Source organism: Acomys russatus, chromosome 8 (assembly GCF_903995435.1).
Source record: "Acomys russatus chromosome 8, mAcoRus1.1, whole genome shotgun sequence".
NCBI lineage: Eukaryota > Metazoa > Chordata > Mammalia > Rodentia > Muridae > Acomys > Acomys russatus.
In genome coordinates, this window is record NC_067144.1 from 17,515,819 (window position 1) to 17,542,269 (window position 26,451).

A 26,451-nucleotide genomic window follows, 5' to 3' on the forward strand; every position below is an offset into this window, starting at 1 on the left:
AACCCAAAACAACAACAACAAAAAATAAAAATTAAAAAATTAAAAAAACCCCTACCAACCAAACAAAAAGCTAGCAAAACACTCATGGAAAAAATAGTTTTTGGTTTTTTTTTTTTTTTAAAGAGGCCATGGCAAGCTGGGCATGGTGGCACACGCCTTTAATCAGAGCAGGTGGATCACTGTGAGTTCAAGGCCAGCATGGTCCACAAAGCAAGTCCAGAGCATTCCCACCCTCCTACCATACACGTACACATAAATCATATAAATAAAGACAAAAACATTTTAAAAAGAGAACAAACAAAAACACCTTTATGTTCCATTTCTGACAGCTGTGTTGGAGGTCCTGAGGCACTGCATAAACACCCCAGCTCCTCAGTATGGGATGGATAGATTAAAGGATGATTTGGGAACAGAGAGTTTAAGAAGCTGTTGGGGAGCCAGACTTAGGGGGTCCGTCTCTGTGGCTTGCTAAGCTATGGTTTCCATGCACTGCAAAAAGAAGCTTAAGGGACAAAAGCTTGTGCCTGTGCCATCTATTCAAGGCGCTTCCCTTCCCTCCAAGTCGTTTCTGTTTTGAGTAATGCAGCTTTGAGCAGGTTGGAGACACTTGCCATGAATTGCTTGCACACTGGTAAGATTGCTCAGGTGGCAGGCCAGCAGGATGGCTCAGGGGGAGGTGCTTTTGTCTGTTGTGCTTACATGGCAGAAGGAGAAGATTCCTGCCAGCTATCCTCTGACCTCTACAAGAGCATTATGGCGCACTTGTGGACACCCTAAGTAAATAAATGTGTGTTCTTTAAAAGTAGACGGCTCAGTTGGTAACTCACCTGCCACACAAGCTTGAGAACCTGAGCTTGAACCAGGCATGGTGGTGCACACTTGTGATAGCATCACTGGGCAGCCTGGCCAGCCATCCAAAACGAGGAATTCCAGCCCATTGTGAAACCCTGTCTTAGAAACACGCTAGATAGCATTCCTGAGAAAGGACACCCAGGTTGTCTCTAGCCTGCAAGGGTACACATACAGTTAGTTACTTGAGGTTGGCACGGTGATGCTGTGTCTGTAGTTGCCCCACTCAGGGTGGAGGAGCAGGTGTTCAGAACTGTCCGTAGCTATGAGGGAGTTTGAGACCAGTGAGGAGGACCCTGGCTGTGCTCTTTGCCTCACTGCCAAAGAGTGGCTTCCTCTGGAATAGGTGCCATAGAAAAGTATAAAACAAGGTTCTCCTGACTCCTCCTCTTCCAGTTTTGACTCTAGTCCTTGAAGGTGCTAGGATGGCTTAGGAGTCTGTGCGTGCTGACCCTGAAAGCCTCTCAGGCTTAGAACAAAGCATGTAGTTGGTTTCTGTTCAAAACCATCACTGATGTTTATTTTTGTTAGAATACAGTTGTATTTGATGATGCTTAGGTTGTGGGCAGCCCTGAAGCCCGAAGGTTAGCTATTTCTCCAAACCAGCAGTCTTTGTCACCTTGCAATTGCAAAAACAAACACAGAAAAGCCACAACAACCTTGCAGTGTTTATTTCCTTTTAATGAAAAAGGTGAAGTTTCTGTTGTGGAGGTTTGTGCTGCCTGTTACGTTTTCAGGCACCCAGCAGCTACTCACATCCTTCTGGTTTACTGTGTAGGCCAACACTAAGCATGCCTACATCACGAGGCTAGTGCCTTTTGAGGGAGGCAGCTCTCCCACCCACCCACCCACTCACCGTGTGGGTCCTCGCTGTCATCTACACACTTCTTTTTTCCTTCTGGTACTGGGGCTTTAACCAGGGGCCTTGCGTGTGCTAAGGACGCTCTGCAACAGAGCTGTATCCCTAGCCTTTGGGTATTGTTGATTTTGAGGTAGTGTCTCAGCAAGTTGTTGGTCTGGCCCTAAACTTAAGATCTTTCCTCAGCCTTCTAAATGCTAGGGTTATGGTGGGGCCACCGCTCCTGGCCTGGGTGGTGGTGTTTGTCACAGGGTCTCTCTGTGTAGCCTTCCCTGTTATGGACTCACTTTGTAGGCCAGGCTGCCTTGAACTCAAGATCTGCCTGCCTCTGCCTCCCAAGTGCTGGGATTACAGGTGCCTGGCAGATGATTTTTCTTTTTTAATTATTCAACATAATATTTTTACTGATTCTTTGGAAATTTCACATATCTCCAATCACACTCAGTTCCCGGTCCTTCCATGACTGTCTCCCCACTTTTTTGTGACATACCTAACAAAACAACAACAACAAAACTTCAGAACAAAAAGCCAAGTCCAGTTTGTGTTTTCTATATACTGACTGGAGCGTGGTCAGATTCTGAGTGGCCTGCCTCTTAAATAGAACTGAGTCCTTTCCTTCCTGCACCCCCACTGGAAGCCATCGATTGTGGAGAGCTACACCTCAGCTTCCTTATCACAATTTTTAAAGAGTTCTCCTCAATGGCTTCCTGTTTAGGCTGTTACTTTTGGGGGTGGAGTGAGGAGGTAGGGGTTGCAGAGAAGCCTCCCGTGTCCCTCGTTCTCAGCTGTGTACCTGCAGTCATTGGCATCACTACCACGGTAGCTTACTTGCTCTTCACAGTCAGCGGGAACACAGACCATGGGCTTGCACATAGTTTCTGGTGACAGCTCTCACCACAAGTATGGCCCTTGGCTGCAGTAGGACCATGGACCCAGACAAGGCCCTCAGGGGCAGCCCTGACCACAGACATCATACCTGGTCTGTGGTGGCAGTGCAGGCCACTCATATCAACATAGCCTTGGGCTGTAGCACCGACCACAGACATCCGGCCTGGCCTTCAGTGGTAACATGGGCCTTGATTGTCAACACAGACCCCAGCCTTAGTAGGACCACAGATTCAGACATGGGCCTTGATGGCAGCAATAGGTATCACCATGGCCTCAGCTGTCAGCATAGGCCCCTCAAATCAGTATGCTCCTACTCCTGGCAGCAGCACATCCCAAAGGCATCACCGTGGTTTCAGGTGGCAGCACAAGCCAGGTCATTTGGTTGGCCTTTGTTGGCAACACAGGCCACAGATAACAACACAGACTCTGCTGCACTAGGGCCTTGGACCCAGACATGGCCCTCAGCTGCAGCATGGATCCACACATCACCACGACCTCAGGTGGCATGTAGGCCACTCAGATGGGTATGACCCCCAGTGGCAGGGCAGCCCACTGATATTGGCGTGGCCTCAGACGGTGGGTATCTGAATGGTGTTAGGTGGCAACACGGGCCTCGGACATCAACTTGGACCCTGTCCTTTTCAGGACCACTGACTTACACATAACCCTCTGTGACATCATGGACCATAGTGGTCCTTCAAAAAGGTCTAGTCCAGAAAGTGAACTATTTCTCATCTTGAGCCTCCATCATTGCCCGGAGCCAGGGTGGAATGTTCAGGGGCTAAGGACCGAGTTTACTTCTGTGTAGGCTCCGGGCTGCTGCACAAAGCCCTGGGCAATGACATGTTCCACTGTTGACCTCAGCCCTCTCTCACACCTGTCACTGTCCTGTTGACTCTAGTTCCACCTCTCCCCAGAGCCTCCCTGTCACACATTCTTTCTTCAGAGTCTCACTGGTTGGCCTGGGCAGCATGAGTGTGGCAAAGGCAGCTTCCCTTTCTTTTGAATGGAAGAGTCATAAAGACGGGGTTGCAAACTTAAGATCATGTCAATGACTGCTTTAGGTTAATTCAAATAATCTCTTTAACTCTTTGAAAATTAACTTAAAAATGAGCAAAGATGTGATTGGCAGCTTATAATGTTCAACAAATACATGAAATGATCTTTAGCTCAATTCTACCAATAATGAAATATGAGTTTTAAAATTACAAAAATGTGACTGTGGTTGGAACTCAGTCCGTGGAGTGCTCGCCTAGTGTGCATGTGCCCGAGGCTCAGCCATACCACGCTGTGTGGTACACTTGGGAAGCCTAGTGCTCTGAAGGCAAGGGGATCAGAATTTGCAATCATCTTTGACCACATAGAGAGTTTGGGGCTAGCCTACGGTATATGAGACCCTGTCACAGAAAAACGAACAGCAACAACAAAACCAAAGAAACAAGAAGCTGCAAAACTATTAAAATTAAATTTCTATCAAAATATGGGAACACATTTTTCCAAACTCAAAAGCATGTTAAAAAACTTAGGTGAAAGCTCTGTGTGGTGGGGCACACCTTTAATCCCAGCACTCGGAGTCAAAGGCAGGCAGATCTCTGTCTGCTCAAAACCAGCCTGATCTACATTAGGACTATGTAGAGAGACCTCATCTCAGAACAACAACAGAAAACCTTAGGAGAACAGTGGTGAGTTTTCTATAGCTCTTGGGCAGATTTAACCTTTCATTTTTTTCCCACTAGCTCCTTTTCTTTTCCTGAACATGAGGCTAATTCCATTCTCTCTGCCTCTGATACGATCGTTTCTGTGTCACTTGAGACAGTGAATATCTTCCTGCCTCTTGAACTGGCTCACGTTGGAAACCAGGTTTTGCTATGAACTTGGCTCTTGCAAGGAATGCCACAAAACCCTCTGCAAACCAAAGCATAAATAATGAGAAATTCAAACATTTTAATAGCCATTAAAGAAAAGATTTGTTTTGCCTCTTAAATTGGGGTCTGAATTGTACATCCTGAACTAGCTAGTGTATAAGTGAATCAGAACATCAAATTCTTTTCCAAAGTCCACTGGTGTTCCATCAGATTCTTTGCCAAGGTGTATCAGTATTTCATCATTTAGTCTCAAGTTCCCCGAGTTTCTGTCTCCAGTTGCAGTCTTTTCATTTTTAAACAGGCAGGTCACTTGTGACAGTTTAAAGTACAGTCACAACATCTCTCTGCTCTGTCATTATTCCCACTGCATATTTCACTGGTTATATCTTAGATCATGTTCTTCTCTTTAAAATTTTCATATTGATTACTGAGGGTTATTTTTAAAGACATAGTATTCCTTTATGTGTATGTGTGTGTATAGATGCCTGTAGATACCATGAAAGGGCATTGGATCCCCCTAGAGTTCTAGGTCATTTTAAGCCACCCAGCATTGGTATTGAGAACCAAACTCAAGTCACCCAAAAGAGCAGCATGTGCTCCTCCCACAGGGCCATCTCTACCTACAACACCCATGTTCTTTTCCTACTTGGCATCACACCAGCCCAGAGTTCATATCTTGCTCTAACAGTGCTCACTGCCCTTGTCTGCAGTGTGTCAGAGAAGGGTCTCCCTCTAAAGGAGCGGCTGTGCCTTGTTCTTCCTGTGTTCTTCCCTGAGAGGCACTTCCGGGCTAGAGCTGACTGTGGGTGGAGCCCTGGATGTGGTCTCCAGAGCTACAGCAGTTATTTAAGATAAATAAATGCTTCCCCTGTGCTCTATAGCTTGTACTTTTTTTTTTTTGTACCTTGTATTAAATGTGTTCAATTTTAAAATAGTTTTTGGTTTGGTTTTAGTTTTTTTGGTTTGTTGTTTGTTTTTTCAGTAAAAACCACTGTAGTTTTTGTTTGAAGTTTGCATTGCTTTAGTTTGGCTAGGGCAAATGTTTGAAAATCACAACTTTGTTAACATCATTGCAGGTTCTTTGTTTTAAACAATGAAGCTGGGCTGTTGGAGTACTTTGTAAATGAACAGTCTAGAAATCAGAAACCCAGAGGTACATTGCAGCTTGCGGGCGCTGTGATCTCTCCCAGCGATGAGGACTCGCACACCTTCACAGTGAATGCGGCCAGCGGGGAGCAGTATAAACTCAGAGGTAGGCTGAGACCTGGCCCTGGGGTCCCCTCTGCAGCAGCCACTCTGCTCTAGCTGCTGTCAAGCCCTGCACAGGTGCCACTCACTGTCACTGCTGACACACTGCACGGCAGTCTTTGAGCTGCTCTGAGGGAGTATGAGGTCTGTTTCGGGCTGGCCAGTGAATGAGTCTTGTCTAGTATTGGCCCTTATAAAGACGATTTATTTTGTAGATGAAACTCTGATTACAGATAGCTGTAAAACCTAGTCATCTAAGTAATACTGTTCTATGTCTGCCGAGGGAATTTTTCTTTTCTTGCCCATTGTCCTTCTGACATCCTTTAGCAATAACTGTAGTTGGAATTTGTTAAAATATCCATGTTAATTTAGATAAAGTATAATTTACCATGTTTGGTTTGGGTTTTTATTTTGGTTTTTTATAAAATCAAGAGTGTCCAGGATGATATAACCATATACTTGCTTGGGCTTTTTTAGATAGGTCTTGTTGTGTAGCCCAGGCTGGCTTCAAATGCTTGTCCTATTCTTCTGAGAGCTATGCTTGCAGGCTTATGCTGCCATGCTGCCTTAGAACCTCTTGTCTAGATAAATTTAATTTATGAAGACATGTGTGGTTTTTTTTACTTAATAAACTACAGTGGCTATCCTAATTGACCAATCTGCTAAAGGCCTGAAAGGCTGATAAGGGCATAATATGGCAGTGGTGTCGCACAGCTTTAATCTCTGCACTTGGGAGGCAAGGCAGTGGATCTCTTGAGTTCAAGGCCAGCCTGGCCTACAGAGCTAGTTCCAGGACGGCCAGGGCTGCACAGAAAGACAGACGAACAAACAAGTTACTAAGGACATGTCACCATGAAGCGCACATGGCCTGTTGTGCCTTCCCTGGCTCCCTGTGCTCTGTCCTCCTCAGGGGAGTCCACTCCCAGCAACGGCAGCACTTTAGTCTTTCTTGTCAGTGGCATTTTCTGTAAGGAAAGTAGAACTAGCCTTTGTTTTTACTCATCCATGTTTTGTGCTATGGACGAATAATTTTGTTGCCCAAGTAAGTATAACCATAAATAACGCATATATTCTTTTTTATCAGCCACAGATGCTAAAGAGCGGCAGCATTGGGTTAGCAGACTGCAGATCTGTACGCAGCACCACACGGAAGCTATTGGAAAGGTATGTGGGTTTGTACCCAGTATCAATACACAGAGTGGGGGAAATGTGGGCTTTATACTTGTAGATTTAGATAACTGGGCCAGTGAGAGTGGGGTGATTGCCACCAAGCTTGATGACCTCAGTTGGAGCCCTGGGGCCACATGGTTGACAGAGAACTGGCTCTTGAGAATTGTCCTCTCATTTTCACACATATGCTCTGATGATATTCACATGCATATACATACAAAATAAGTGAATGTTTAAAAAGTGTATTCGAGGTACCACTCACACATTATAAAGTTGTTTCTTTAAAGAGTATAATCCCATGCTGTTAGTGTAGTTATACAATTGTGCAACCGTGGCAACCATGTAACTACAGAACATTTCTATCAGCCTGTAGGCAACCCACGCAGTTAACAGCACTTCTTTTTGTTTGTTTTTGTATTTTGAGACTCAGCTTTGTAGATCGGGCTGGCCTCAAACTCACAGCAATTTGCCTGCCTCTGCCTCCTTGAGTGCTGGCATCCAAGGCGTGCGCCACCACACCTGCTGTTAACAGCCACTTTGTCCTCTCCTTCCCAAGCACTGAGCTGGCAGTCAGCCTATGCTCTTGTTTGCATGGACTCGTAAACGTGGTTTATTGTGTCAGCTTTCCCTCCTCAGGGCTCGTTACACTTCCACGTGACAGGCGGTCTCCCCAGCCCCTCGCTGCTGCGCCTGCTGCTGACTGGCCTTGAAAACGGCCTGTTCGCCTCCACTTTCCAAGTGCAGGCGTTGTAGATGAGGGCCTGCACGCCAGCCTAGCTGGTCTCCTTTTTCCTCATATACTTTCTTCAGTTTATTTTTGGAGATAGAGTCTCACTCTAATTCAGACTGGCCTAGAACTTGCTGTATAGCCCAGGTTGGCCTTAAACCTTAACTCTTGGCAATCCACATGCTTCAACTTTTTTTTCTTTTGAAATAGGTTCTCAAGTATCTCACGTTACCCTCACAATGTAGATGAAAGTGGCCCTAACTTCTACTTTTCCTGCCTGTCTTCACGTATTAGATTATAAGCATGTTCTGCCTCATTGGATTCATAGGACACTGGGTCTCAGCCTGTGTGTGGGGGTGGGGGGTGGGGGGTGTGTGTGTGTGTGTGTGTGTGTGTGTGTGTGTGTGTGTGTGTGTGTTGTCTCTACATGTTTATCTTCCTCAATCCTGTTTGTTTTTTGTTTTTTTGTTTTTAATCCTGGGACAGCTTGCTGGTTTGGGTAGGCTAGCAAGCCAGTAAGCTCCAGGGCCCTACTTGCCTTCTGTTTTCCAACACTGAGGTTACAGAGTGCTCTACCAAGCCCAGCGGTCTTCTATAGGTGCAGGAATGTGAATTCTAGTCCTCATTCTTGGACAGCAAATGCTTAACTGACAGCCATTTTCCTGTCTTCTTGCCTCAGCCTTCTAAGTGATGGGATTACAGGTGTGAGCGCTGTTACCTCACATAATACGTCACTTTATAGATGCGATGAAGGGTGTGAACTATAAACATTAGGGTTTGCGTTTTTGGATAAACATACTATTTTTTATAAACATATTATTTTAGGCGTATGTGCATATAGGTGGAGGCCCAAGTTAAAAATCAAGTATCTTTTTTCAATCACTCTCCACCGTTTTTTCCTTTTTTTTGAAACAGGTCTCAGTGAACCTGGAGCTCACTGCTTTAACCAATGAGCCACAGGAATCCAACTGCGCCCACTTCCCCAGCTTGGTATTGCTGGGGAATACAGTACTATGCTGCCTATTTAATAAGAGTCCTGGGGATCAAATTCAGGTCCTCCTGTGCTTATGGCTAGCACTTTACCAACTGAGCCATCTTGCCAGCCATTCTTTTCATTTCTTGAAAGTATGTATGTATGTAGGCCTGGAATTTCTGGGTCGTATGGTAGTTCATGTGTATGTGTGTGTGTGTGCATGTGGAGGCCATAGGCCAACACTGAGTGTCTGTCTCCTTAGTTGACTTTTTGAGATAGCATCTTGAACTGACCCTGAAGCTCATGTACTTGGCTTATCTGGCAGGCCACTGAGCTCTCAGGCCCGCCTCTGTCTTCTCTCCCACGTGCTGGGATTGGAGCCCCTCAGCTTCATGCCAAGCTTTGCATGTGGGCACTGGCTTCTGCACTCGATGCTTCATGCTTAAGGGGCCGAGCCACCCTGGCCCCTAATTTGTCTGTGCTCTCAGTGGACTCATGATCCATTCTGTCTCTCAAATAACTGATCGTGTTGAATGCCTTTTCCTGTGCTTGCTGGCTAATAACGTGTGTATCTTTTTAAAAAATTCTTGATCATCCGTGTGTGTACATGTGCACCCCACCCACGGTGCACACGGAAGAAAGAGGGCACTTTCAGGAGTAGGTTTTCTCCTTCAGTGTGGCTTCCAGGGGTTGAATTCACATCAGGTTTGCAGCACCTGCGTCTCTTCACTGAGTCATCTCACTGGCCCAGTAATTTATGTCTCTTTTTTGGAAGTGTTCTGTTTGTTTATGATGCTTGGCTCTTCAGAGTGTTTTTAGTTTTGCTTTGTTTTAAGGTTGAGTAGGAGGGTCTGAGTTGTTGAAATCTGGGGATGTCTAAAAAATGATCCTTAAGTAGAGCCCGTTTAAAGGATTTTTGTATCTGTACAAAATTTCATCATATTTTATTTTCTATTTTTTCTTCCTAGCTTTTTTCCCACTATTTTTTAAAAATTGTGATTTAGTTACAGACACAATAGACCTTTAATAATAGTATTTTGGAGGCTAAGGCAGGGTTGTGAGTTTGATGTTAGCCTGAGCAAGACCCTTTCTCAAACTAATGCAAACCAAACATCGTATTTAGGTCTGACACTTAGTCTTTACTCATGGTGCAAACTGCTAGTCAGTGACAGTGACCAGAAAGTACTAAAATGTTCCAAAGGATACCTGAATGTTTCTTTAGGAACGGACTCTGTATGTATATAGAACACATATATTCCTTACTGTGCTGTCTTTGTGCTGCAGTGTTGAAAATAGGAAATCAGAAAAATTTTAGTCTTCTAACAGACTTTCCAAAAAATGTATAAAAGTTCTTTGAGAATGACAAACTGGAAATTTCAATTTTTCTAATTTTTGAATAGCATAAAATCTTCAGAAGTTTGCCTAAGTCATATCTGGTGTTAATATATTATCAAAATTACACATGGATAAAGCCTGAAATATATGGTGATTTGATGGCAAGGGAGCCAAAATTTTAAAAAGCACAAGAGAAATTGTTTTCTTTTTCTGACAGAATAATCCTCCCTTGAAGTCTCGGAGCTTCTCGCTTGCATCTAGTGGTAATTCTCCCATATCCCAGAGGAGACCAAGCCAGAATGCCATTTCTTTTTTTAATGTTGGACATTCCAAACTGCAGTCAGTGAACAAAAGAGCTCACTTGCATCCAGACCATCTTGTGGAAGTCAGAGAAGTAAGTATGGCTTGAAGGCCAGGTACACAGAACGACAGTGTGCCTGGGTCTCTCACAGTGATGTAAGTTCTGTTTGTGTTTTGGGGCCCTTCAGGGTTTCCCATCCATTCTCCTGGGATAAGTGATAGAGATAATAAGATTGATAGATGTAGCCGGGCGTGGTGGCGCACGCCTTTAATCCCAGCACTCGGGAGGCAGAGGCAGGTGGATCGCTGTGAGTTTGAGGCCAGCCTGGTCTACAAAGTGAGTCCAGGATGGCCAAGGCTACACAGAGAAACCCTGTCTCGAAACCGCCCCCCCCAAAAAAAATTGATAGATGTTCTGAATTCTTCATGTCTCACTGTGTGCTGAGATACCATCATTTTTAGAAAATCTGTATCATTTTAGGTTTTTTCCCCCAAAAAAATCTATGTCTGCCTTCTTATTTTCAAGTAAAACTATAGGTTCCCTCATTGTAAAATTTCTGATCAAAAGACTCATTAATCTGTGGACCATGTGTATAATCTTAGCACTTGGAATGCCAAGGTAGGAGAGATCCTGTCTCCGAAACAGTGAGAGGAGCCGTGACACCTAGTGGGGAGGACAGTGGCCTCACCTAGAGACCTAGTGGGGAGGACAGTGGCCTCACCTAGAGACCCTTTAAATGTCGTGTGTGGGGCCGACGGCGTGAGCCTAGCGGTAGAGAAGACGACAAAGTGTGCACGGGGCCTGAGCACGTGCTGCAGGACCAGACAGACAGACCGGCCGACGCGTTAACCCTGTATCACACACAGAAGCAGAGCCAGTCCTGATGTAGCCTGATCTCAGGGTTCCTCTCTCTACTCTAGTTAACAAAGGGTGCAGTGTGTTGGGTTGTAACTATTTCAAGTATCGCTTGCTAAGCTGAGTTTCGCAGAGTTTCTTCTGGGTGGCTGGGAAGTGGGGTGTGGCAATGCCTCTGCAAATGCTGCAAATGCTGGGAACCAAACCCAGGTCTTCTCTAAGGGCGAGAGAGTGCTTTTAACTGCCAAGCCATTTCTTTAGCTGTTTTTAAGTTTCTACCAGGAAATGTTGTCATATTCACAGGTAGTTAGGGGTTGCCTGTTTTGGGTGCTGGGAGCCAAACCTAGGTCCTTTGGAAGATGAAGAAGTGTTCTTAACCACTGAGGCATCTCTCCACTCTCCTCTGTCATCATTATCATCGTTATTGTCATTATTATTGAGCTAGAGTCTTGCAGTATATACCAGGCTGATTTTTAAGCTTCTGTCTTTCTTCTGCCCTCCTCTCCCAAGTATTGGTGTTACAGGTTCACCCCACCCTACCTACACTTTGTTTTGTTTTGCACTGCTGGAGAATGAACCCAGATCTCTTGTATGGTTGACACTCTACCACTGAGCTACATCTCCAGCCCTTTTTCAGTTCTAAGAATCCTTTGGTGGTGGTGGTGTTAGGCTTTTCTGTTTGTTTTAAGATTTATTTATATTATTTATCCAGCATGCTGCCTGCATGTGTGCCTTCAGGCCAGAAGAGTGCACAAGATGTGAGCTGTGGTTGCTGGGAATTGAACTGAGGATCTTTGGAAGAGTAGACAGTAACTGCTGAGCCATCTCTCCAGCCCCCAAGATTCTCTTAAGTATTCTTGCACATATCATGAGCAAAAGGAACAATTTGATTTCCCCTTGCCTTATTGCTTTGGCTGTAATTTCAACAGTTAGACTAAATAAGAGTAGTAAGGGTGGACACACCTACCTTGTTCCTGACGTTAGCAGAAATAATTTCTGTCATGTCCATCCCCCCACCCCCCATTTAATATGGTGTTGGTTATGGCTTTGTTGTATATAGCCTTTACATGTTGAGGTAAGATCCTCTCTACCTAACTTAGCAGGGCCCTTTCTCACAAAGGATTGAATTGTATTTGTTTTCTGTGTCTATTGAGATGATGATGATGATGATGATGTGTTTTTTAGATTTGATTCAATTCATGAGCTACATTGCATTTATTGAATTATATGTGTTGAATTTGTTTTATTCATGGGCTGAAACGATCTTTATCATCGCTTTTGATCTTTCTGGTGTGTTAGTAATGTTAATTTGACATTTTTTATTTTCTTTTTGCATCTGTATCCTTCAGAGCCATTAGCCTATGTTACCTCCACCATCCATCCCCCAGTCTTTAGGGCTAAACACAGGGCTTATTCCTACTAAGCAAATGCTCCACCACTGAGCCACTGTGTCCCAGCTCTATTTTCTCTTTTTGTGCTATGTTCCCACCAGATAGGGCAACAGGCTTCAGAGGGTGGGACTGTCTTCCCTTTCTTTTTAATGGAATAATTTCAGGACTGCTGCTCTTAAGTCTTCTTTAAAAGTCTGGCACTGGGCTTGGTAGTGCATGCATTTAAACCTAGCACTCTAGAAGCAGAAGTAGGTAGATCTCTGTAAGTTCAAGGCCAGCCTGATCTTTATAGTGAGTTCCCAGCTGATCAGAGTTACACAGTAAGACTGTGTCTCAAAATAAACAGAAGGCATCTGGTTACATTCAGCAGTGAATTTTTATGTGGACTTCTCTTTGTTGAGAGGCTTTTATTTACTTTTTAACTGTGTGTGTGTGTGTGTGTGTGTATATGTGTGTGTGTTCTTGATGTGTTTCTAGCCCCACAGTGTTACTTATTTTGGGAAAGGTGAATGTGCTGATGAAAAGTAGTATATGTTGCAGCTTTTGGATGAAATATTCTACACATGTCAAGATGTCTGTTTAGACCATTTGCTCTATGGTGTAGTTTAGCTGATGGGACTTTGTGTTTGTTTATTGATTGCCTAGGTCTCTCTTGGTGAGAGTAGGAGATTACAATTACCCTTTGTTGTTGTTTTGCTTGTTTTGGTTTTCAAGACAGTGTTTTTCTGTTTAACAGCCCTAGCTGTCCTGGACTCATTTTTTTTTGTTGTTGTTGTTGTTTGTTGTTTGGTTTTTTATTTTGTGAGACAGGGTTTCTCTGTGTAGCCCTGGCTGTCCTGGACTCACTTTATAGTCCAGGCTGGCCTCGAACTCACAGTGATCCGCCTACCTCTGCCTCCCGAGTGCTGGGATTAAAGGCATGCGCCACCACGCCCGGCCCTGGATTTACTTTTTGTTTGGTTGGGTTTTTTGGTTTTCTGAGACAGTGTTACTCTATGTATCCTTGGTTGTACTGGACTCACTTTGTAGACCAGGCTGGCCTCAAACTCACAGAGATCCGACTGCCTCTGCCTCCCTCAGAGCTAGGATTAAAGTTAGCATCACCACGCCTGGCCACGCACTTGTCTTATTCTTCTGTTATTCCACTGACTAGATTTTCTGTGCCTTTAGCCTGGAGCTCTTCTCCATCCATTCCAATTGTGTGTAAGCTTGATCGTTTAGTGGTGTCATAGAAATCTTGTATATTATATTCAAATTGTCTTGTTTCTTTTCTTTTTTACTATTTCAATGTGTTTATTCATTGGCCTTGATATTCATTCGCTTGATCTAGTTTATTGGTGAGGGTCTCAGCTGAGCTTTCTTTATTCACTGTGCTTCTCATTTTTATGAATGCTGTTTGGTTTTTTTCAGAATCTCTACCCCATCATTGAATGGCTCTTTCATACCTCGTGTGATGTTCCCTGATTTACTCACCTCTTAATTTCCATCCTCTTGAAGTTTGTTGCTCTTTTAAAAATTTGTCCTTTTGAATTCTTTGTCTGGCATTTCTTCCACATCTGTGTTTTTGTAATGTGCTCCTGGAGAATTATGAGCGTTAGGAGGTGTCGTGTTGCCCTGTTTGTGTATGTCTTGTGTTCTATGATGGGGATTACCTGTTAGGATGATTTTCTCTTCACTGGCCGTGAGGACTTTAGTAAGCAGCTTCCCCTTGGCAGTGTGTCCTGAGGTGTTGGCTTGTGGTGTAGAGATGCAGTGGCTCCAGCAGTTGTATTCTTCTTTGCTGTCACTATGGAGGTGACAGTCTGGCAGTGGAGCTTCAGGCCCCACCCCTTAATGTGCCTACTTGGATTTAGGTTGTTGGCCTGGCCTTTTGTCTCTCTTGTTCTTTATGTTAAAGCTTGTCCTGGAGGTCAGCCAGGACCAGGTCATAGTTGGGGCAATTCAGTTAAGGCTGTAGCTTAGGTGGCAATGCTCACTGTGCTCAAGGAGCTGAGCTCAGTCTCCAGCACCGCACAGGAAGGGAAACAATGGGACAACAAAATAAACACAAGCCAGGTACAGAAACTGATAGCACCCAACACACAACCGCAGGAAGAGGAAACAGCAAATAATACAGAGGAAGCTTAAAAAGAAAGAAACCTGAACTTTCAAAAAGGCAACAGGGGCTGAGTGTTGGCTCAGTAGTTAGAGCATTTGTTGGCATTGCAGGAGACTAGGGTTCCGTTCCTAGCAATCTGAAGACCTTGTGCTTACACTTGAAAGTATCATACATGCTCTCCTCTACACACATTCAGTTGTTCATTAATTGTTATTCCTTTGGCTTTGTTAGAAGAAGTGAATAGGAACCTGGCTAGTGTGGGCAGGAGGATCACTGTGAGGTCAAGGCCAACCTGGTCTACATAACGAGTTTCCAGGACAGCCAGGGTTACACAGAGAAACTCCGTCAAGGGGGGCATGTAGGTAGTAGTGGTGATGGAAGTGGTCATAGATAAGGCTCCAAATCAAAGAATGTCTTAATTAAAATATTTTCTTCTGAAAAACTTATAATCTAGCACTTTCTTTAAAACCAGTCTAATGCCAGGCGTGGTAGCACGCACCTTTAATCCCAGCACCTGGAGGCAAAGGCAGGTGGATCTCTGTGAGTTCAAGGCCAACCTGGTCTACAAAGTGAGTCCAGGATAGCCAAGGCTAACATGGAGAAACCCTGTCTCTAAAAACAAAAAAACCAAAAGCCAAAACAAAACAAAGAACCTAAAACCAGCTTAACAACAGCAACAACAAAATCAAGGCATCCTGACTAGGAAGCTAGGTGAGGGATGGGGCAGGTAAACTTGCATGCTTTCCCAACTGTTCAAATCAAACCCGACTAGAGTATCAGAGGAAAGTGACTGAGGGCCAGACTGGAAATTACTTTCAACTGTGGAATTAAAAATTCAACACTGCTGTTGACAATATTCTGAATGTTTTTTCTGTGACTTGGATAAATTAATATTGTTAGCAGAAAGTGGCAAGCATTTTGTGTTTTATTGCTTCCTGAGAAAAAGTACAGCTGTCAAAGTTCACAATCTTCAATTGATAAGCACCATTAAAAATGCCCTTTAATTGAAAATATCCTAGCCAGGCCTGGAGTGGTTATGAGCACTGACTGCTCTTCCAAAGGACCTGGGTTCATTCTCCAGCATTCACATGGTGGCTCATAACTGTCGGTAGCTCCAGTCCCAAGGGATCCGATGCCCTCTTCTGGCCTCTGGGGGCACTGATGTGAGTGGAACATGTTTATGCGTGTGGAAAAGTGCCCATACATATAAAATAATAAAATAATGTTTTAAAGCAAGAAAATAGCCTAGCAAACTTCTGGTAAATTTCTAAGCCTAGTATACCCTGAAAATGCTTCAGAAAATGCTATTATTTAAATGAGCAGCAAACATTACACCTTACCTGTCATGTCGTGAGTGAGACCCACAGGACTGTCATTTTCCTCAGATGATGTCTCATGCTGAAGGACAACAACGAGACCTAATTAGACGGATTGAATGCCTTCCTGCTTCTGGCCTTCTTAGTTCCTTGGACCAGGACCTCTTGATGCTCAAAGCTACTTCCATGGCAACTATGAACTGCTTGAATGACTGCTTTCACATTCTCCAGTTGCAGCATGCATCACACCAGAAGGGTGCATTGCCCTCAGGTGAGTTGGAGATTAAAGGGGGATTCAACACTGGCCTTAAAACATGGAAATAGAAGCCAGGCACAGTGGTGCACACATGTAATCCCAGCACTCGGAGACAGAGGCAGGCGGAGTTCGAGGCCAGCCTGGTCTACAAAGTGAGTCCAGGACAGCCAAGGCCACACAGAGAAACCCTGACTTGAAAAATGAAAAACAAAAACAAAAACAAAAGACAAACAAACAAACAAACAAGGGAAAGGGCTGTATCTGTTACCACTCTAAAGCCTGGTTTTTACTTAGCACACTAGTGTGATGTAAACTTCCTGATTGTGTCCTTTTTTTTTTTTTTTTTTTAAACTCAAAATAACTTTAGCTCTAATGTTTAACATCATTGAATATGCCTTTAGAGGCCTAAAATTCAACATGTCCAAAGGCAAATTTACAACTCAAATTCTTCTAAATTTCGTGGTATCACTCTCTATTCTTATATTCAGGTGTTCAGGCTAGAATCGTTGGGAGCATGTCCTGATTTCCGGCTCTGCCCACAGCTCATTTACTCTTTAATATTATATTATTTGTTTTTCACTAAATATCAAGAATATTTTCCAAGTTACATTCTTTTGTTAGGGGAATTTTTACTGGTTGTATTACATCCTTAGATGAGTGCTTTGGTTTTTTTTTTTTTGTTTTTTTTTTTTTTTCAGGTTGGTCCCCTAATTTGAACATAAGATGAGTTACCCTGATGTCAGAGAAGTGGGTTAATTTTAGTTAGTGAGTTTGATAGGAAATGAAATAGTGTATTTCTAGTCTGCACTATGAATTTTTAAAAATCTATCAGGTAGCACTGGTGCTCCTTACTAGATTAAATGCTAAATAAATACTTGATTAAGTAGTATTTATCATTTAAAACAGTTGTGAAACTTTTGTATGGCTTAAATAATACAATCTTAGTGATGTTTTCTTAATGACTAAGAAAAGATGTATGAGTAAATTGAAATCAATTGCAAAGGGTTGAAGTTTCAAAGTGAAAGTTGTTCTCACATTGGACTTTTTGGAGCATAGGTTTATAGGTAGGTTGAGGAATTAACTAACTGCCGTTGCTGTTTCTCACTGTAGTTGCTGTCTTTTCCAAATTTGGCATGTAGAAATTTATTTTTAAAAGTCACTTCAGAATGAAAATATAACGTTAAAAAAAGCACTTACCTTTCAATTCAAATTCTTTGATGGCACAAAAAATGAAATCTATGTTCAGATGAATGTTTAACTTCATAAAATCATGTTTTCATTTCATTCGTTCATGGGTATGAGATCACTGTCTAGCCTGGGCTAACTGTAAATTTACTATGTATCCCAGGCTAGACCCAGCCACTCCTGCCCTGGCTTCCTAAGTGCTAGGATGACAAGTGTGTATTGCTGTGACTGGACATAGGGTCGACTCAGTTGGATATGTGTTGGTTTGGAGGGGCGCTGAGGCCACTTGATTGGTTTGATATAGTCCTATTATAGTTTCTAGTTAGCTAAGTAGCCCACTAATTAATGTTCACAGGTCTTAATTTTAGAAAAGATATGGATAGTGATATTAAAAATAGTTACTTTAAGTGAGAGGCAGTGTTATCATTTCTGTACAGTTCACAACAGGCCCCATGACCTTAGCCAGGACATTCCTCCAATCTTAATGCCCCAGTGCCAAGTGCCACTGAGGAAGGCAAGACACTAACCACTAGCCTGATGGGCAATTTGTCATGTATTTCTCTTTTGAAGTCTGGCATTTGACTTAGTTAATGTCCCTCCTGTTCTCAGTTTCTGCTGAGGTAGTCTGAGCATCCCTTATTCTTGCTCTCCATAACCTAGCTTCTGTGAAACCCAGATCAGCCTCTGAAATCAAATGGAACATTTCCATTATTGATTAGGCATAGAATCTACTTTGTTAAACTAGTTGAGGGTAACAAGAGACCATTGACTCATTAGCTGAGAAGATGACAGGTCTCTAAATGTGACTACCGACTTTCACTAGGTCAGCTCTATGCAGCAGAAAAGTTTTTCAGTTTAAAGTTATATTGGGTTTATGATTTTATAAAGGATATACATATGTGTGTGGGTGGGTGGGTGGGTGTGGTATTTAAATTAGAGTTACTTTGGTTGGTTAAGGAAATCGCAATCCCTAATTTAAACAAATTATGCTGTCTTACCATCTCAGGTTCCTGGGATGGTTCCCCACTGAAGTCTATTTTAAAAATTTGATTATTAGAGGGATATAATTGATAGCAATGATTAGTTGACTGTTTGGGAGCTCACTTCATGAGTCACAGACTTGTCTAAGGAGCAAGATAGCCCTGGCCAGGCTTGATTTCCTTTACATAGTGTCTCATTTCAAGTTGCAGGTTCCCTGTTGTGAAATGCCCAATCATGGTGCTCATGCTAATGAGTTGAGTGACTGTCTGCTTTCAGTGCAGGCTGAACTGCTGTAGTCTCATAGGGCCAAAACAAAATTGTTTAATAAAATCCAGATCTGCTCAGCTTCCTGGATTATGAGCAGGTCTCAGCAAAATTTTTCTCTTACTTCATCAGGGACGACAATTGAGTGGTTGGAACCAAAAATACCTTTATCAAACCACTATAAAAATGGAGCTGAGCAGCCCTTTGCAACTGAATCGAGCAAGCCCATGGCAGTCCTGGAAGCGCAGGCTGTTGCAGAATCTGCAGTATTAGCAAGGGTAAGGTATATGAAAGTTTGGTTTTGATGGAAGAAATGAGGAATCCTTGAAAGGGGGAGCAGTGTGTGTTTGTTGTGTTAACAGAACACAAGGGTAACATTCTTACAGCTGCTAAATGTTGTTCTACTTAATTGAACTCGAACATAAATTTTCCGGGTAGAATTGATATCCCATTTTTAGTTTGCATGTCCTTTGCCGGACACAGATAGCTGTTTGTTTGAGTTTTCGAGACAGGGTCTCACTCTATCCCTGGCTGGCCTAGGACTTAGTGTGTAGCCCTAGTTGCCCTTGAACTATCAACAGCCCTCTTCCTGCCCCAGTTCCCAGGCACCACCACACTACCCAGCTTTGCAGTACACTGGAGGTTTTTGTTGTTGATTGTTTTTTTGTTGTTTGAGACAGGGTTTCTCTGTGTAGCTCTGGCTGTCCTGAAATATACCAGGCTGGTCTCTTAACTCAAAGATCTGCCTGCCTCTGCCTCCTGAAGGCTGGGATTAAAGGAGTGTGCCTCTACCACCCATTGTTAATTTAAATTTGTTTTATTAATCATTGCCATTACATGTATAAGCTTAAAATCATATTGAGTCTGTAAGCTTCACCAGTTACCAGTAAACACAGATGTTACTCTGTGGCGTCTGACCTCAGCTTCAGTAGTTACATGAAGTGGTGCTCATTCTGTTTCCAGGAGCTACACTGTGGTATCCTGCTGAACATGTACTGTTGTTGCAAATCTCACTTGTTTTCATTTTCTTTGCTTTGCCTTTTGTGTTGATGTCTGCTATTTTTATGGCTACCGTATTTACATAGATAATCGAAGCTATTGTCTGTCTTGTGTTTGGCCTATATAATTAATGTTTGAAAGTCAAAATAAGATCCTGAGCTAATGTCCCTGTTGTTAAATATCTAGTTTATCTTTATTATTATTAAAAACAGTCCTAGTGTTAACTGTTATCTCCCTCCTGTGACTTTTGATTTTTTTGTTTTGTTTTTTGTTTTTGTTTTTTGAGACAGGGTCTCTCTGTGCTAGCCTTGGCTGTCCTGGACTCGCTTTGTAGATCAGGCTGGCCTCGAACTCACAGTGATCTGCCCGCCTCTGCCTCCTGAGTGTGGTTTTTTTTTTTTTTTTACATTATACTCTCGATAGAGTTACTGAATCAAGAATAGTGCAAGCTTTATGGTTATGATATACTAGCAAGTTCTTGGTTTTCTTTCTTTTTTTAAACTTGTAGTTTTATTCAGGTTTGATTTTTAACAAATGTGTCAGGGAGAGGCCCAAAGGAAAGAGTAAAAAGCTCTTGGGGCAAGGCCCTCCCAGATGCCTGAGGAGGGATTATGTCCCCTCGTCCCCTTCTCACCGTCCCTAAAGGGCTTTGGGAAGAGACACAGGCAAGGAACGGGGCTGGTTGCCATTCTATACAGGGGGTACTTGGGCGTGAAGGACTATGGAGAGTAGGGGACCAGACCAGGAATAAATGGGATAAAGCGCACAGGACCATTTGCAAGAATCCACAGCGTTCCGATTCCACATTGAATGAAAAAGAAAAGGGGAAGAGGGGAGCCAAACCCTTGGCTCTTTCATTCCTGGCCAAGGGATCTAAGGGAAGCGGAAGGGTCTCCCCAACAGCTCAAAGGGGCGAGGAAAACCAAAATAAAATATCAAATGAGTTGTATGGGAGTCTAGCCAAGGGCCTAGCCAAAACAGAACCTGGCTGGGGGAGGAGCCTCTGTAGGCTCAAGGGTCACTGCTGCCGCCACCGCCACCCTAGGAGCCAGTTATTTTGCCATGGTTGTCTTGGTTGCAACAGCTGCCCCCTCAGATATCTTCTCCACAGTCATGCTTTTGCCCAATCTCCTTGCCAAGGCCTCCCTCAGGCAGACGAAAGTCCTCTCTTACCTTCCCTCTCTTCTGGAGCAGGAATAGGTACCCACGCCGGATGCCAATCAGCTGGGAGTCATTCCTTTTGATGTTGGGGACATCCATATTATGAGTCGACAGGCAGAAATATCTTCATATTTCTTCCCAGTGAAAATGTCAATACTAACCAGATTGACCTTGTCATGGCTGTGTTGCCAGTCTTCGAAGTAGACATCTTACATGATCCTTTGAGCACCACAAAACCATTCTTTTTTTTTTTTTTTTTTTTTTGTCTTTTGAGACAGGGTTTCTCTGTGTAGCCTTGGCTGTCCTAGACTAACTTTGTAGACCAGGCTGGCCTTGAACTCACATCGATCCACCTGCCTCTGCCTCCCGAGTGCTGGGATTGAAGGCGTGCGCCACCATGCCCGGCTTCACAAAACCATTCTTATGTAATGCTGAGCACTGCGTTGGGAAGGTGGCTGAGGTCCCTGCATCTCCTGCCTCGAAGCCGAAGCCCAAATCACCCGCCATTTTAGAGGCTTTGGTTCCAATTTGCAGTATCACACTGACTGTCACCGTGAACCCAGCAAATTAACTCTTAAAAGATAAGACACACACACAGTTACCAAACTGTCTGGAATTAGAGGAAAAGCACAAACAAGGCATAGTTCTTTCACTGAAGAGCATAGAATCTCTTTTCTTCATTAATTGATATGACTTATACTCTTGAGATTTGGCCCTTCAAAGAAAAAAAAAGGAATATTGGGTGATGCAGAAGAGGAATGCTTTGGAAACAAAGCCTTTGAGATTTATTTGTTTTTTATTTATTGTATGTGAGTGCTTTATCTGCAGAAGAGGGCATCAGATAACATCTTAGATGGTTGTGAGCCACCATGTGGTTGCTGGGAATTGAACTCAGGACCTCTGGAAGAGCAAGTGGCACCCTTAGCCTCTGAGCCATCTCTCCAGCCCCCGAAACAAAGCTTTTAAAGTGGAGCTTTGAATAGAGGCAGGATTTGAAAAGTGGGTGGAATAAGTGAATTTCAGAATGGAAGAACACCTAGTGCGTGCATGTGTTTTTTTTTGTTTGTTTGTTTTGTTTTGTTTTGTTTTTTTGCGTGTGTTTATTGACTGACAATTTTGAACTCAGAATTTTCCATTTAATAATGTGAGCCAAAGATTGGGCATAATATAGTGATGTACACTGTTGATTCCAGCACTTGATTGGCAGAGGCATGTGGATCTCTGTAAGTTCAAGGCCGATCTGGTCTACATAGTGAGGTCCAGGCTAGCCATGGGCTATATTATAATGCCATGTCTCAAAAAAAGTGATGGTGGTGGTGGTGGTGGTGGTGGTGGTGTGGCGATGTGAACCAGTTAACCACTTTTAGCTTCAGCTTCCTCCCTGGTAAAGTGATGATGATGCCTTGAGAGACTGTGATAAAGATAACATTAACAGAGTGTCTAACTTATGGGAACCCATCACAGGGTTGTTAGGTACTAGAGTCATGTACTCAATGTGGAGTGGTACTTCCTGCAGCAGTGCTCTGTAGAATACAGTGTGATCCGTGTTCCCAAAGGAGTCAGGCAGAACTAGTGTTAAGGAGAGACGGTAGAGTCATGTGCCTCAGGGACAGAGATATGAAAGATTGGGATAAGACAGGACTTAGAATTAAATGTGATGGAAGACCGTGGAAGTAGAAACGAAGGGAAAAATAAATCAGCAAAATACAAGATAAAATTCTGTTGCTAGTCACAAAGCCAGGAAGATCAGAAAGTGCCTTCTGAGCAAGGCTTAGTGTGGTTCTGAGCGTGTTGCGTGTCACAGGAGAGGATATGCAGTATTGTTGCTGCAGAACACTTACGGTGATGAAACCATAGCTGTGGGAGAGGGCCAGACCAGAGATGAGCTCTACTAGGGAAAGACCGTAAGCTGAGGGTCAGCCAGCCCAGCATGCTATTCCACATGAGAATGCGGAGCATGCTGGAAACAAAATGAGACTTTTGTAAGGGATGGTGCACAGGATCTGGGAGGAGGCTCCAGATCCTTCTAGTGGTGACTAGATCACCTAGTGCAGATAGAAAATATGCACAGATAGCTGTCACTGTAAAGGCTGTTAGACTCCATCAAACGCAGCACAATAGAGCTTTGTTGTTTAAACGTTTCACAGATATTGGTCTACAAAGAGCGTTCCAGAACAGCCAGGACTATTTATTAAACAGAGAAACCCTGTCTTTAAAAAAAAAAAAATTCCCCCCACAGATGCATTCTGTTTCACTGAGGTATAGTAGTAAACTGTTTGCTGTTGGCTAAGGGAGAAAGTAAAGCCCAGTCAAACAGGAATAAAGGCATAGATGCTGGGCTGCCAAGATGGCTCAGTGAATAAGGCCCTTGCCGCAGAGCCTCAGGACCCACGTTCTTCCCACAGAGTCCAAACGGCGGAAGTAGAGAACCTCCATATGTGTGCCATGGTACATACACACCCACATACACTTAACACTTACATACACAGAACTATAGAAATAAGTAAGACACAGAATTAGTTCTATAGTTTCTTACTGTCCTTGAGTGGTGGTTTTTTTTTTTTTTTTTTAAAGATTTATTTATTATGTATACAATGTTCTGCCTGCATATGTGCCTGCTATCAAAAGAGGGCACCAGATCACACTACAGATGGTTGTGAGCCACCATGTGGTTGCTGGGAATTGAACTCAGGACCCAGAAGAGCAGCCAGTGCTCTTAACCTCTGAGTCATCTCTCCAAATGATTTCTTTTTTCATGAAATCTCTAGATAACACAAGTTCCTAGACATTCACTTGCCCTTGGCTACTGTCATTGTTAGCCATCTGTGTCTGTAGGAATTTCGTATATTTCAAAATGTTTTTTGACATTTGGTAGTGCATTTTTAGTTTCAGCTTTTTAAAAAATAACGATGACCAATAAAGAAAGCTAGGTGTGGTGGCACACATCTTAGCAATATATGAACTTTAAGGCTATCCTGTGCTACCTGAGACAGTACAGAAAAAAAGGTGGAGCTTCTGAATTATTGTATTCATACCAAGATTTTTAGCTGTTAATAAAATTTTTCTTCCTAGGTGTGTGAGCATGCCTTTGGTCCCAGCACTTGGGAGGCAGAGGCAGGCAGATCTCTGAGTTTCAGGCCTGCCTAGCCTACATAACAAGTTCCTGTCTCAAAATAAACATTTTTTTTCTTTTCCTATTCCAATAAATTATTTGATTTTTTTTTTTTTTTTTTTTAAAGCAGTGAGAACTGGGCTCAGTGTTTTTTAGGCAGGCAGTTGCCACCAAGCCTGACAACTTGGGTTCAGTCCTAGGACCCGCACGGTAGAGGGGGAGACCCAACACCCTCATGTTGTCCTCTGACTGCCATGTGTGCACCATGCCCCTCATGCGCCCACCCACTCACATACAATATATGCACATATACTTTCTTTCTTTCTTTTTGAGACAGGGTTTCTCTGTGTAACACCTGGCTGTCCTGTAACTCGCTCTGTAGTCCAGGCTGGCCTCAAACTCACAGAGATCCGCCTGCCTCTGCCTCCCCCGAGTGCTGGGATTAAAGGCGTGCTCCACCATGCCCAGCCCAAAATGACTTATTTTTTAAAATCCTGATAAGCATTGAGGCATGATGGCCTGCACCTGTGTTCCCAGCTCTGTGAGGAAGCATTGCTATGGATTTACGACTAACCTCAGCCACACAGTGAGACACTGTCATGCCACCCCTTCTTAGCTAAAACCTAGCTCTTCATATGCAGGTCTCTGGGAGGAATGTTAGCAAGCTGTTCTGTGAGGGGGGTGGGACACGACCACTGTATAAACATGGTTGACTGCTGGTGAGGTTCTAGGGAAGTTTGGTATGTTTGTTATTGAAAGCAAGTTGGGTGGGCATGGTAACTCCAGCATTAAACCCCTATTCTAAAGTCTGTACGGGGAGGATCACCACAAGTTCAAAGTTAGCCTGGACTACAAAGTGAGTTTTTAGGCCACCCTAGGTGCATACAGAGTTAAGACCCTAGCAAAAAAAAAAAAAAAAAAAAAAAAAAAAGAAAGAAAGAAAGAAAGAAAGAAAAAAAAAGTCAGGGTTGGGGAGATGGCTCATTTGGCAGTTTCTGTTGTGCAAATATGAGAATTTGAGGTCGGATTCCACAGCAGCCGTGTAAAAACTACGTGTAGTGGCATGCGTCTTTAAGTGCAGTGCTGGCAACAGGGAGGGAGGCAGAGACAGGCAGATACCTGGAGCTCACTGACCAGCTGGCCTTGATAATCAGTGGACTGCAGGTCATTGAGAGACCCAGTCTAAAAGAGTAGGGTGAAGAGCAATAGAGGAAGGTCTCTGACATCAACTTGTGGCCACACACACACACACTCAGAAGCAGAGTGAGTGCTTGCTAGTAATTTAATCATGTGGATAGCGAATGCAAGAGGATCAGGAGTTCAAAGACAGCACGTTCAGGACCTGCCTGGGCCATTTGAAAACACTACTTCAAAACAAATAAAAATTAGTAAGTACTCAAGACTAAACTGAGATATAGAGTGAAGCCCTTATCTTAAAACCCTGAAAAATTAAAAATAAGCTAAAGTAATAAAATGCATTTGTTTGACCAGTCATTAGGAGCTAGTGATATGGAAACATACATTTTCTTTTCTTTTCTTTTTTTTTTTTTAAAGACAGGGTTTCTTTGTGTAGCCCTGGCTGTTCTGAACTGTTTTAGGGACTAGGCCGGCCTTGAACTCACAGCGATCCACCTGTCCCCGCCTCCCGAGTGCTGGGATTAAAGGCGTGCTCTACCACACCCAGCTCCGAAGCATGCATTTTCAATTGTTTAACAGTGTTTTTGATTAAAACACTGCCCAGTCCTTTTGGTGGCACTGTGACGGCTTGAGAGGCTGCAGAGTTTCTGTGTTACCTAGGGTGTCTCTTCGGCCACAGATGTTTTTCTCAGGCATGAGTGAATAGCAAAATATGGTTCACAGTAGTTAGACTTTACATGGTGTGTGTTCACACTTAAATTTTACCTTATGCCTTTAGCTTAAACAAGGACAAACATTTAATCCGTAATACTCTTTAATTTGGATCCAGAGAGATGGCTGAATAGTTAAGAGGGACCAGAGTGTGGTTCCCAGCACTCATGTTGGGTGGCTCACAGCTCCAGGTTCAGGGAATCTGTGGCTTTCTCCCTTTCCTGGCTCCTGCACACTCACATACATACACACTCACAGACCCATGCACACATGCCCATAATTGTTTTATTTAATAAAAATGAAAATCAAAACAAGCCCCCCTGAATGTAGTGAAGCTTGCTGACTTATGCCTGTAATAAGAAGATTTGGAAGCTTGCCTTACACTGCAAGAGACTTTCTCAAAGTAAAATGACTTAAAACGATAGGTGTGGTGGTGAGTCCCAGCTCGGGGTCAAAGCTGAGTTTATTCAGGGGACTTTCTTGGCTCTTTTTGAAACATACTGTTTCTGCAAAATAAGCATATTTTAGCTGGGCATGTTAACTCACTCTTGTGGTCTCAATATCTAGGAGGCTGAGACAAGAGGATTACCTCAAGTTTGAGACCAGCCTCTCTTACACAGTGAATGCAGGGTTACACGTGTCTCAAAAAAAGGGGGGTGAGAGACATATGTCACAGGACCACTATCTGTTCAATACCAACAATTACAGTCTCTTCAAAGGACATGTGTTTCTTGACTTAATGGTGTTAATGGTGGGAGTTGTACTTACTT

The 26,451-nt window shown here is 43.4% G+C and overlaps 1 protein-coding gene across 2 annotated transcripts in view; it reads left to right on the forward strand.

Annotated features, from left to right (window-relative positions):
- Positions 1 to 26,451, forward strand: part of Osbpl11 (oxysterol binding protein like 11) — a 59,008-nt gene that overhangs the window by 16,173 nt on the left and 16,384 nt on the right. The window contains exons 3-7 of one of the 2 annotated variants that reach the window (XM_051149816.1): positions 5,538 to 5,713; positions 6,794 to 6,873; positions 10,132 to 10,308; positions 15,945 to 16,146; positions 18,694 to 18,839. In XM_051149816.1, coding sequence (XP_051005773.1) covers positions 5,538 to 5,713; positions 6,794 to 6,873; positions 10,132 to 10,308; positions 15,945 to 16,146; positions 18,694 to 18,839 — 781 coding nt within the window. The remainder of the gene's footprint in view (positions 1 to 5,537; positions 5,714 to 6,793; positions 6,874 to 10,131; positions 10,309 to 15,944; positions 16,147 to 18,693; positions 18,840 to 26,451) is intronic. The other variant, XM_051149817.1, reaches the window with a different exon arrangement.